Source organism: Triturus cristatus, chromosome 2_2, assembly GCF_964204655.1.
Source record: "Triturus cristatus chromosome 2_2, aTriCri1.1, whole genome shotgun sequence".
Taxonomy (NCBI): Eukaryota; Metazoa; Chordata; class Amphibia; order Caudata; family Salamandridae; genus Triturus; species Triturus cristatus.
In genome coordinates this window covers 1,181,898,729-1,181,912,559 of record NC_140582.1, presented here as the reverse complement: position 1 = coordinate 1,181,912,559, position 13,831 = coordinate 1,181,898,729, and the positions used below count along the sequence as shown (strand labels likewise).

Genomic DNA, 13,831 nt, shown 5'->3' with positions numbered 1-13,831 from the left:
GTTTTTTGTGCAGGAAGGTGCTACTTCCTGCACAAAAACAATCTCCCCACGACACAGGCATCCTTGCACAATGGTGCAAGGGTGCCTGCGCCGGCGCATGGCAGCAGTTTGTGCGCCAGCGCAGGAGGAAGCACAGAGATGCGGCATAATATTGTAAATATGTTGCATCCCTGTGCTTCGAAACTAATGCAGCGCGGAGCAGCAAAATGACTTGCAGCACCGGGCTGTGTTTGTTTCTTGTAGATCTGCCCCAGGGTGTCTACCTGCCCCGAAGGACTGGAGGCAGCTCCTTGGACAGCCCGTGATGACTACTACACTCTCAGAAACATTCATCCACAACAAATCATCAACATTATCAAAGGAAACCAACAAATCTGACAGTACATGGACTCTGGTCGCCCCGAATTCCTGGCTGAGATCAAAGTATGGTTATCACAAACTGGTGCCAATTTGATCCCATGGCCGTGCCACAACCCAGACTAGTGGTCGGCCAGTATATAGTGACTTTGGGATATTGATTTAAGATTGATTTTCAGCTTGTCTTAGGTCCCTACTTGTAGCACTGATATACAAAGGCACATGTAAACACCTGTCTACCTTAGAAGGTGTATATTATACACACACAATAAGGTTACATGGTGTTTATCTGCTCACTGCAGTCACATGTTCTTTACCTGCAAAAAGAGATCAGTTCTGAAGTATTGTATTTTAAGTCCTCACAATCCTGAACTAAATGGCTGCTCTGATGAACTCTAAACAGCAAAATACACACTACAAGTCACTTTGAACAAACATGTGAGCAACGTTTACCACATGGACAACTACAATGACTATAATGCATCGGGATATGCAAATTTGGCTATTGAAACCTGTGATTGTGATGCAGAAGATAAATTATGACATTTTTAGCTGTAGGGTTCCCCGTACAATGGTACATAGAAGTTGGATGAGAGGATGATAAAGCCAAAGTACCTCTCTGAGAGATGTTGCTGCTGGACTCCTGGAGGGCAGCCACATCATGCTTTTTTGTCAAAAAATGCTTGGATTAATGGCGCTATGACAGGGCTGCCATGTGTGTCAGTGAGAGCGTGGTTTTTGCGGACTATGGACATGTGTGCGTGTAATGGGATATAAGTGTATGGGTGAATGAGAGCCTGTGTCATATGTATTTGTGGCACAGAACATACCTTTCACCATATATGGCAGCATTACATGTATAACACAAACATACAGCCATTTATTTAAATGAGAGAAATTTAAAGTGCAGAAAAATGTTCTGCAAAAATGCTCATAATAAGGAACATTTTTCTGCACTTTAAATTTCTCTTTGTGGAAATAATGCCTGTATTTTTAGGTTATAAATATGGCCCGGGTCTACCAGCCACCGGGAGCAAGTTGCCTGCTGTGTGTAAAAGCAGCCATTTGAAATGGTAGAAAATTAAACCGAAGAGTTAACTTTAGGTTTATATTTATTCCATAAAACCCATCACTTAAATGTTCTCCCATTTCCAAATGCCATATTTACATCAGGCATCTTGCTCCCAGTGGCCTGTAGATGCAGTGCCATATTTATAACAGACAAATACATCCATCTCTTTAAATATGGGGAATTTATACTGAACAAACACGCTTCATAAAACAATAGGACAACAATGGCATAATTGCAAGGGGAGAAAGGCCTTAAGACATAATATTTTATAGAAATGTTTATCCACTTTAAATATCTCCCATCAAAGAAGATGACTGTATTTTTCAGTTATAACTGTGGCGCAGCGTCTACAGGCCGCTTGGACAACAGGCCTGCTGTTTGTAAATTCAACATTTTGAAATAGGAGAAAATTAAAATGAAGAGTTAACTTAATACTTTTTCTCCCATTAAAAAAGTTCAGCAACATCGTTTTGTTATCAGGCTCTAATGTTGAGGTAACAAGGACTTTTTTTCAAGAGTTAAATACCTCATTGCTTGGGTTATTCACCTCGGTGACCCTGCCCGGGTCATGAATCTGACCGGGCACTGCTCATCATCAGGCCCTGCCATCTGCAGGCTCATGATAATAATGGAAATAAACACAGCCTTCTCTTAACCGACCAATGGATGAGGAGGGCTGAGATCCACTATAAGTCAGTATATTATATATGAATACTTTTATTAAAATCAAAAGGTCTTGACTAACGCTGGACCTTAAAATGGCCCCCCTCCCTTTGGTTTCTTTCTAAATCAAGGTGCCACAAGCAAAAGATGCTGAGCAGATGCCAGAGCCATCCTTAGGGGACATTCCTGAATCTTATATTCATGCATTGAGGATACTCAACGCTTTGATGTTTTTTGGAGCAGGTGCTGAAAGCTGCAATTTCAAATTATTTTATTTGGGTGCCTCATTTCTTTGTCGTAATAAGGTTTTCCTTCTTTGCCTGTAAACTCTTTAGACACTACTTGAATTTACAACCTGCTGGTACATCCTCACTCACAAAGCAAAAGCATGCATCTTTTAAATATAGAAAAGCCAACATATTAACATTGACCCTGAGTAGCAGCCATTCACACATTCCCTTTGTAAAGGCCCTCGCCCAGTCCTAGAAGGCGTTAACTAGGTGGGAGTAAAGCACAAAGTTACTCAGTATCCTCTGTTACCCACTGAGTTTCCCACGCTGCTGGCACTTATAGTAATGCAGATCTGCAAGCATAGCCAAGCCTGGCGGGAAAGTACTGGTATACGCATACAAGCCGCATCCACATGGGGGAAGTATGCTGCACCCGAACGCTTGCACAACTCCTCATGGGCATAGAATCCTGCGCGTGCCCTATGAAGCCCTTCCTTAAGCTAATCACATGGATGTACCCACCCAGTGGGTCCTGAAAGACCTTCCTCTGCCAATCACATCGAGTTATCCTCCCTGCACTTACAATACGCCCTCCTCCTCACAACAGCCAATCACAAGGAGACAGCCACCATTTACATAATATGGGATCAGCACGCCATGCTTGAACCTTTGCTAACTCTAGCATGAATACGCTCTTTAGCGAAAGTAGGAACTGTAAAACTTAATGCCACCATTTGCTCCATGCCTATGTCCATTAATGCCAATTCAGTAATTTTCTCTAAAATACTGCTGTGCCATAATGTAAATACGATGGCAGGTTTTCCAGTTGTTATCATCCTGAGAAACCATTGTGACTGCTGTCCCAGCATCTGTGACTGTGCACATTGCTTGGAGTTCCAATCCAGGCATGGATGTGAATTGTTCAACCAGTAATCAGTGCAAGCGTGTAACCGATTAATTAGAGATAATGTTTTTTTTATTATCACACATAATGCACTAACTACATCTGTAATTACTACAGTACCTAGGACAGGAAAGAATAAATTAAAATAATAAAACAAGAAAACATTGATCTCGTCGCCGATTGTTATTGTGTGGTTGCCCGCAGGCGTTAGATGTGGTGGGCCATCTATCTGCTGGTGGACCTTATAAGTCCGGCCCATCCTGTCTGTCCCTTCCTCTCCTTCCCCTCTCTCTTCTCCAGCGCATATTGTCCTCTTTCATTGGGAGAGTCTGAGCCACCAGTAAGCTGACGACCTCTTCGGCCACTGCTCCCCGATTCGCCGACTTACTCCGCTGCGCTGGTAAGCAGAGTGCCCGCATCACGTGGAACTAAGAGGTCATTCAAAACACACTCCAAAATGAAGTTTCTAGGTGTCCCGTTGAAATGTCTAAAGATTTGGGCCAAGTCCTCCCTTCTTTCAAGGCTGTATAGCATGTCTTGCTGTTGAGTCGGCCATCGCTAGTCATTAGAGGTCACGTCAATGTCCTCTCCATTGGGCTGCTTGGTGGCCATCCGCCATCTGTTGATGTGGTGGGAGCCCTTCTTCTTCTGTTCCGATTCTGGGCCCTCCTCTTCCAGTTTCTGCCTCTTGTATTTTGTCCGCCTGTTTTGGAACCACACCTTCACCTGCAGACGAGAGAAGGAAAGTGCCCGTTAGAATGTGAGGGAGTCCCATAATTTCAGGGGACCAATCGTAGCTGCATGAAGATGTCCACATCAACAAATACACAATTGGGTGACAAGTTCATTAGAGTATTAAGTCCACATAAACAAACTCTATATCCAATTATTCAATCATATTAGTAAGAGGTCTAAGCTTATTTATATAAATACCAAACAATTCCTTCATACAGTAAAATAGAGGTTTTTAACCCTTTGACTTCTGTGGACCCCCACTGTATCGCAACAGGAAGCTGGAGACCCCCACCTACGCGGTTTCTATGATTTGAACTTCAAAAGAATATACAAAAGTACAGAACTAAGTATACATCAAAATATGAAAAAATGTTTTTGATTCCCAAAAATATGTGTGAAAAACGAAATTGTAACTTTAATGGGAAACTTCACTAACCATCCACACTAATCTCATTTGCTGTACATCCCCTACTTCCACGAATCAAATGGCTTCACGTTTATGGATTGTTTGAAAATGTTCAGTGTTCAATTTTACTTTTTCATGCATATACAATTTATTACTCTGCGCATAATATTTAATTTTCTAAACAGTCACAGGCCCCCCTGAGTTGGTGCTGCAGACTCCCAGGGTCTACAGTCCCCAGGTTAACAGTCGCTGCAGTCAAGCCATCAATTGCACTGACTCTCTTTAAAGCTGCCACATTGATCCACTGACGTCAGAAATTTAGCAAGAAGCACAGCAACCTCCGGGGATTCCGTTTTGAACAGTAGGTCAGGAGAGCCAGCCATAACTGGAGCTTAGCGTCTAAGGAGACTTTCTTCAGATATAGGGGCATATTATCTAGCAATGGCGATAAAGCTCGCCTGCACACGCTATCGTCATTTTTTGTATCGCATAGTTTCCCGGATACTTTTCGCATTGTTTTCAACGTATTATCAACACGTTGGTAACATGCGATAGTTTGCGGGAAAGGATGCGAAAACTCCCGCTAACACGCGATAGGAATTCATGCGATAGCATGGATCAGCGTGTTAGCGTTGCGTTAGAGTTGCGCTAGCGGCGATAGTATTGCAGCTAACATGCCAATAGCATCAAGATGACCCACTGAACACCCTGTAAGACCCACACAATTAGTCTTGCACTCTGCAGCAGTAACACATTGTGAGGACCTGTTATGTGATGGGGTGGCGTGTTTGTTGTATTGCACCCCCTTACAACACCACGCCACCTTCGTGTACATGAGCAGCAGAAATAGGCTGGCTTACATGCACCTACATGCTTAGGGGCTATTAATGCTGTACCTTTTTGGTGTCTGTGGCTCCTCAGATGGAGATCAGGCCTAGTGTCCCTTAAGTACCCCCATGTATAACCATGTTTAGTCAGGCTTTTATCAGGTGTTAAAAACCTGTGATCTTCGGGGATTAGCGCGATGTTTTTTATCACGGCACAACTTTGGTAATACAGCGAAGTGGTGTTAGAGACTTTTAACATATACATTTTGGTTAGAAACGCCTACCTTGCATGTCATTAGCGATAAATATTGCTGACATGCAAGGCGATAGAAAATGCGACCGCTAACGCCTGAAAGCTTGCGCTAACGCATGTTAGCGCAGGCTTGCTAATAGGGCGATAAAAATATTGCCGCTTTATCGGCAAAAAGTGCCGCAAAAGCGGCGACATTGCCCTTGATAATATGCCCCATAGTTTCTAAACCTACGAGAGCATGGGCACATTTTCAACATAGGAGTCCTTTTGTTCCATGATCTCATGTCACATACAAAAGCTTCTTAATTCAATTTCCTTGATCAAATTTTCAAGAGCCACGCGCCATAGTTTAGCATCGTAGCTGAAGGTCAGATTCGAATCATATTTCGTTCTCACTTGGAGGGACTAAACAGAGCAAGGGAAGACTTTCCCTAAATATATATCAAATATATGTGATGATCTGCGTGCATACACTGATTTGATGCCAGTTGTGTGTTAATGTTTATGATATGTAAACTGAAAATAAAGTTTAAAAAATATATATATATATATATATGTGATGATAGTGCTTGCTGACTCAGCCCTGTAGTTTCTTAGCGCTGTAAAAACACTTTTTACTATGAGTTGACTTAATGTTAATCATTTCCTCCACCAAGCGATAGCAGAATGTTTTAACGGTGCCCTAACGTAGACTCAAGGGTCTGACACTAATTTATTTGGATGGACTATTGTTAAACGATAAGCACCTTTTAAGAAAAGATCTTGTGAAACACTAAAAGATGAACCCTGCATCACTTTCTGGGAGGGCCTCTGTGGGCTGTGCAAGCTTCCAAGAGACGCCCAGTCCAGGAGCTCCTTGTGCGAGTGAGTGTTTCCTTGTACCCATGAGATGCACTTCTGATTGAGCGACGATAGGTTTCACCTATGCAAGAGATATTGTCTTTGCGAATGTTGTGGCCATGTTGGCTCCAATGCACTACCCTATATTTCACCCTATACCTCTCTCAATATATCCTCTACCTCCCCTCTCTGACTCATCCCAAACCTCATTCTACTACTATGATCTCCCACATAACCCCCACTAGACTCTTCCCTCCGCTTTTCTTCCTTAGATCACCCTAAACCTCATTTTACTACTATGATCTCCCTAATCCATTTCTAAAGCTTCCTCCCTCCTCCATGTTTCATTATACTCATCTCAAACCTCACCTTACTACTGGGATCTCCCAATAAACACTTCCTAGCCTCTTCCCTCTTCTATCCCTCCATTCTCCTTTTTAATCCAACTAACAGACTCACATGTCCACCACTCAAATTAACTCAGATTCACGATACTAGTCCACCACTAATCCTTTGTGGGTTCCGGAGTAGCATGCTACTCGCTGAAAAGCGCTTCGACGCCTCATCAGGGGTAGTAAGCGCTGCATAAATGCCATTACAATACAATGCAACGTAGTCTCCATTGATGATGAATTGTGAAGCCTTTGGTAAAATATAGGTCCTTTCTAGCACAGATATTCCCTCACTGCTCACACATCAAATTGCTTTATGCGGTGTACGAGCCTGCAACTCGATATTAATTGATCAATATATTTCTCTTTATATGCATATATAATCTTGTATGACCTACAACATAAAAAGTAATTATTTAAATGCTGCCTTATTTATATATGTATTTATTGTCCAAATGCCCCGTTTAGGACTCAACTCCAAATGGGACCATACATTGGATGCGCAGTTTTGGCAGGTCGATCTTTCGACCTCGATGTAGTGGTGTAACTACCACCGTACAATCTTAGTCAACAGTTGTTTGTTGCTCTGATAAAAGAGATCAACAACTATCGACTGTGAACAAGTAAAATATGGAGGCGCCCCCTTTTGCAATGTAACCCCCATATGTATAAATTGGCCAATAGGCTCTTTCCCGAGCTCGATTTAGAGCAGGGGGGCAATGGAATATCTGGCAAGTTCTGGAACAAATGTTAAATTAAGAGAGTCTACCTGTGGACTTTCCTCCAACACAGAAATAGTTTAGTGCAGGAAACTAGAAAAGGAAATCTCCTCCTTTAAATGTAGCTCTGCTTCCGCCAACTGGAGTATTTACCACAGAGGGAAGAGGTGTGGCGCCGCGGCCAGGGCGACTGATGCTTGAATCTGGGGCTCACGGTTCGATCCCCGGCACTGGCGGCAGGTCAGCCCAGCACCTTGTGACTCTGGGCAATAGCTTGCTTAATCTTCCCCACGGCCCCCAGCGCCGGGATGCCTTGGGGGTAGCTGTTCGTGCTTTACAAATACTGGATTTACATTTACTACCACCAAATCCCAAGCCAAGTTCAATAAACAGAGGCGCAAGTTTCTTCCCCAGATACATCCTCCACCATACAACGCCCCAAGCCCTGAACCTCCCTTTCTCAACAACTACCACTTTAGGAGGATGTACACAGTGAAAGATTCAACGTTGAACATGCAGCATAGAAACTAAAAGTTAAAATACCACACATGTTGAGCTTAAGTATGGAATATGCAGTAAAAAGCAAATGCCATCAAGTGTGAAAGTGTTGAAAGGTACTATGCCTTCTGCATTAACTAGAAGATACTTGTGAGCCTCGGCTCTATGACAAGGAAAATGGGGTGTAAACTAGAATACTTCACAGCGCCTCTAGAATACTTCACAGCGCTTCTGGAATACTTTGCGGCGCCTCTAGAATACTTAACAGCTCCTCTAGAATGCTTCACAGCGCTTCTGGAATACTTCAGAGCGCCTCTAGAGTACTTAACGGCTTCTCTAGAATGCTTCACAGCGCTTCTGGAATACTTCAGAGCGCCTCTAGAATACTTCACAGCGCTTCTGGAATACTTCAGAGCGCCTCTAGAGTACTTAACGGCTCCTCTAGAATGCTTCACAGCGCTTCTGGAATACTTCAGAGCGCCTCTAGAATACTTCACAGCGCTTCTGGAATACTTCAGAGCGCCTCTAGAGTACTTAACGGCTTCTCTAGAATGCTTCACAGCGCTTCTGGAATACTTCAGAGCGCCTCTAGAATACTTCACAGCGCTTCTGGAATACTTCAGAGCGCCTCTAGAGTACTTAACGGCTCCTCTAGAATGCTTCACAGCGCTTCTGGAATACTTCAGAGCGCCTCTAGAATACTTCACAGCGCTTCTGGAATACTTCAGAGCGCCTCTAGAATACTTCACAGCGCCTCTAGAATACTTAATGGCTCCTCTAGAATACTTCATAGCGCTTCAGGAATACTTCACTGTGCCTCTAGAATACTTCACAGCGCTTCTGGAATACTCCACAGCGCCTCTAGAATACTTCACAGCACCTCTAGAACACTTCACAGCGTCTCTAGAATACTTAACAGCCCTTCTGGTATACTTCACAGCGCCTTTAGAATACTGCACAGCGCCTCCAAAAGAAAACCTCAGGCTGCTGCTTTCAAAATAAGAACATGTGGATCCAGGAAGTGACGCGCTGTCTTGTGATGGAGACACCTTTGTGCGATAATGGATGTTTATCCACAAGGAAATAACTGCCTGTGTGGAGAAAAGAAGTCAGCATGTGAAAATTCACTTTCGCAAATTCAAATGCGTGAATTACAGCGGCCATTTTCTGAGCTGTAACTGTTTACACTTGTGCGTGCTCCTAAAAACCTGCAGCTCTCTCAGCTTCCCAGTAGTAAATGAATTTGAGATTTTAAACAAATCTGTGGCTTTAAAACCTACTTTTTTAAAAATAAATCAGCCCTTTATTGGTTTGGGTGGTGAGTAGCCTCTCCTGTGTAAAAAAGATTCTTCGACGAACACGTTAGGAGGCGCTCCGAAGCCTCCCCGTGCTCCAGAAAGCACTCTGTTTGTTGCTGTCATTGGTGTTGATTCGAGGCCTCGGGCCAATGTGTAGGTAAAGCCGCGTCGTACAGGCGGGTCCTTCCGCCCTTTGTCGGGTATAATGCGTGTTTGTGTGGCTGTCCCTGTCCCTCATGTCCGGCTGTCACCTGCCCTCGGGGGCCCAGGCCGGCAGGGACACTTTCCCAGGCCTGCCCGCCCTCGGGACAGGAGAAACATCCTCTGTTTACTGTTTGTCGCTGCACCTCGTCCATGGCGAGGTGTTTATGTCACAAAAGGCCTGGTTAAGGGGTCTGCTCTGTCAGCAGCCCTGGCGGCGTGGTCCCTGGACGCTGAGAGATCTCCACGCTGCTGCCCACATACCTTGGCCTCTAACAAGATGGCGCTGGCGAGTGACGCACAGGAAGTCCCAGGCGATGCCCTGCAGAGGCTGCTGTCCCTCCCTCAGCGGCCCTCACGGTGGACTGTACAAGTGAGGCCCACCTCTGGTCTGGTCTGGTGGCTTGGTGGACTAATGCGTCCACTGTATGGGGCCTGTGTCTGGCCTCATGGTCACAGGTTCAAATCCTGGTGGGTCCACTCAGCCTTTCATCCTTCTGACATCGATAACATTAGTAATAATAAGTTGGGTAACAATCAAAATCTGTTATTTATCGCCAAGATACCCGTGGGTGAACGTGCGCTTTGTTATGTTATGGTCAGCAGGGCCGTCCCGGGTGTGCCAGGGACAGGTGGCCTGCCCAAACTGGAGCCACTGACAGCAATCAAAATGATGGAGACCCCTGTGGAGCTCGGGGAGGGCCTGCTGGAACATAGTAACATTGGTTACTTATAGTGCTGAGAAATGCCAGGCGTGTGATTCGGAGCACTATATAAAAACAAAACTACTATTGGTTATAAACTAAGACCTTGGGCCGAATGCGGTGGGCCCCTTGTCCCACGTCCTAGCCCACCATGCACCACACGTGCCGCAGGGGCTACAAGAACCTGGATTACTTCCCTGACAAGCGCCTGCACGAGACTTGTTTTAGCTGCTGTACTGACAATAAAACTCAAATGATTCTGTGGGACTAAAACACAAATGTGAAGGAGGGAAAGTTGGACATGAGCTTTTGTGGGGTTACCCAGATTTTTGGAGTACTTAAGTCTGATATTCTCAATAGCGCCCACATGCATGGGCGTGTTTGTACATGGAATTATAACACGTGTGCAATCACACAGGCAGGAATGTAGCATGAAAATATGTTTGTTTGTTCTCTGCACCCACAAACCCAAGCTGCCTCCCTTTGGGAGCCTGTTTATCGTTGATGCCACCCCTGTGGGAGGCTGCCCATCATTCATGCCCCCACAATCTGCAGCAGGTCCATCGCTCCTGTTCAGAAGCTGCAGCATGTCCATCGCTCCTGTCCACCACCTGCAGCATGTCCATCGCTCCTGTCCACTCCTGTCCGCTCATGTCCACCAGCGGGAGCATGTCCTCGCTCCTGTCCACCAACGGGAGCATGTCCATAACTTCTCTCCACCAACTGGAGCATGTCCATCGCTTCTGCCCACCAGCTGCAGCATGTCCATAACTTCTGTCCACCAGCTGCAGCATGTTCATCGCTCCTGTCCACAAGCTGCAGCATGTCCATCGCTCCTGTCCCCCAGCTGCAGCATGTCCATAACTTCTGTCCACCAGCTGCAGCATGTCAATCGCTCCTGTCCACCAACTGGAGCATGTCCATCGCTCCTGTCCACCAGCTGCAGCATGTCCATAACTTCTGTCCACCAGCTGCAGCATGTCCATCGCTCCTGTCCACCAGCTGCAGCATGTCCATCGCTCCTCTCCCCCAGCTGCAGCATGTCTATCGCTCCTGTCCCCCAGCTGCAGCATGCCCATTGCGTCTGTCCCCCAGCTGCAGCATGCCCATTGCGTCTGTCCCCCAGCTGCAGCATGTCCATCGCTCCTGTCCACCAGATACAGCATGTCCATTGCTCCAGTCCACCAGCTGCAGCATGTCCATCGCTTCTGTCCACCAGCTGCAGCATGTCCATCGCTCCTGTCCACCAGCTGCAGCATGTCCATCGCCCCTGTCCCCCAGTTGCAGCATGTCCATCGCCCCTGTCCACCAGCTGGATCATGTCCATCGCCCCTGTCCCCCAGCTGCAGCATGTCCATCACTCCTGTCTACCAGCTGCAGCATGTCTATCGCTCCTGTCCCCCAGCTACAGCATGTCCATCACTCCTGTCCACCAGTGGCAGCATGTCCATCGCTCCAGTCCACCAGTGGCAGCATGTCCATCACTCCTGTCCACCAGTGGCAGCATGTCCATCGGTCCGGTCCACCAGCGGCAGCATGTCCATCGCTCCTGTCCACAAGTTGCAGCATGTCCATCTCTCCAGTCCATCAGCTTGAGCATGTCCATCGCTCCTGTCCACCAGTTAGTGCATGTCCATCGCTCCTGTCCGCTCCTGTCCACCAGCTGCAGCATGTCCATCACTCCTGTCCACAAGCTGCAGCATGTCCATCGCTCCTGTCCACAAGCTACAGCATGTCCATCGCTCCTGTCCACAAGCTGCAGCATGTCCATCGCTCCTGTCCACAAGCTGCAGCATGTCCATCACTCCTGTCCACAAGCTGCAGCATGTGCATAACTCCTGTCCTGTAGCTGCAGCATGTCCATCGCTCCTGTCCACCAGCGGGAGCATGTCCATCGCTTCTGTCCACCAGCTGAATCATGTCCATCGCTCCTGTCCACCAGCGGGAGCATGTCCATCGCTCCTGTCCACCAGCTGGATCATGTCCATCGCTCCTGTCCACCAGCGGGAGCATGTCCATCGCTCCTGTCCACCAGCTGGATCATGTAAATCGCTCCTGTCCATGCTTGATTACATACATGTCCTCAACAGAACCAAGGGCCCTACGAATGGATCTGTTCCCCACTCAGTGGCCACTGCAGGAGACACGTTTACCAGTTCCTTAAAGTAGGGATGTCCAGTGTAGTTACAGGACGGCCAGATCCAGGCCAGATTTTCGGGCTAGCCACTGGAAAGGTAAACGATTTCCATTAAGATAAATTGTATGTCAATGTGTCTTTTGTGGATTTCCTTAAGTCTCCGCCCTGCTTGTCCTTTGTTACGCATTCCTGCACAGACAGCCATTAGGAATGAGTTTTACATCTTCCTAGAAAGGCTTGCAGGCTTGAGACCTGTCAGAGGGCGCTTGAAGACGTTCTCTCCAGGGTGGTGATCTTACCATGGTCAAGAAGGAGAAAAGCGTGACGTGTGCTAGAGTAGAATGTTCCACCTACGCAGAATGAAAGGGGATAGTTCACTTTGCTGAGATATGAGCTAGAACCACTTTGACACTGGCCAGTAAATCTTAGCAAGGCAGGGGCCGGCATCGGACACGCCGCATGTATGGTGGTCGTGCCGGGCCCCGATGACGAGACAGGGAGGTGGGTCTGTCGTGCGCAGTCGTGATGCGGGGGGGCGCGCCTCATTGGGGATTGGTTTGCCCGGCTCGCACCCCGGAAGTGATAATGATCACTTCCGGGGCACGTGTCGTCCAAACGCCAGGGGCCGGTTAGAACCAGCTCCTGGCTGGACTTTAAGGCAGAATAAAAGGCTTGGGAGCGGCGAAGACTGCCTCTTTGCTCGCCGCTCCCACAGCCTACACAGGCATCCTTCCGGCCTCACTAGGAGGCTGTATTTAATTTTCACCCACCATCCCCTAAGCAAGGTTTTCCAAGGTTTTGTATTGCAGTGTTTTTTTCAGGTTGACTTGGTTGTGTTCATCATGTGTACTGTTGTTTTTTCCCTTTTCAGGAAGTTTTATTGTTTCTTTTACAGGAAATGTTTATTGTCGTATTTATAGTGCTATTCCTTGGTCAGCGGTAAGGTCATGATTGGTGAGCATTAAATTTAAGGTCCTTAGAGGGAGGCGCAATTCTTGAATGGGGTCGCCCAAGGGGGAGGGACAAGTGGTCTCTCACGGAACTCCAGGGGCAGTTACAGCCGGTTGGCTGGAAGGGTGCGGGGGGAGGGGAGCTACACTTTCCAGTAGGCTGGTTGGCCACCTGCACGCGCACAAGGGCACAAGTAAACGGCGCATAACTGCTAGGGCCCCTTTTGGAGTTAATCTGCGGGGCGTAGAGGGTGCTCGGTGGGGAAGTACCCTCCCGGTGAACGGGCCCCCTGCGCATGCGCACTCCGGTTGGAGTGCGGGCATCGTTTTGATCAGGATCTGGCGCCAGTCATTGACCTTGCCATAGGCTCAAAATAGGGATACGCAGAAAGATAAAACGTTATTTGATTATGGAATGTTTCGATTCGGATAGAAATTCTATGCATTAGAGATATGTTAAGGTTAGCAAACATGACATATGTACCTATAAATGTAATCAATGTAATGCAATGGACTTTCTGCGTATAATTATGAAAAATGTATAACAAATTGTTTTTGATTATTAATTTTTTAATAAATACGGCCGGGGTTTAACGGCCTCTAATCCAAAAAATGTCCTTGTGATAAATGATTTGCTGCCCTAGG

At 46.6% G+C, this 13,831-nt stretch overlaps 1 protein-coding gene across 1 annotated transcript in view; it reads right to left on the bottom strand.

Annotated features, from left to right (window-relative positions):
- Positions 1-3,291: 3,291 nt before the first annotated feature.
- Positions 3,292-13,831, bottom strand: part of LOC146863328 (homeobox protein EMX1) — a 61,628-nt gene continuing 51,088 nt past the window's right edge. The window contains exon 3 of the mRNA XM_085642758.1: positions 3,292-3,952. Within this exon, the coding sequence (XP_085498884.1) occupies positions 3,785-3,952 (168 nt within the window). The 3' untranslated portion in view covers positions 3,292-3,784. The remainder of the gene's footprint in view (positions 3,953-13,831) is intronic.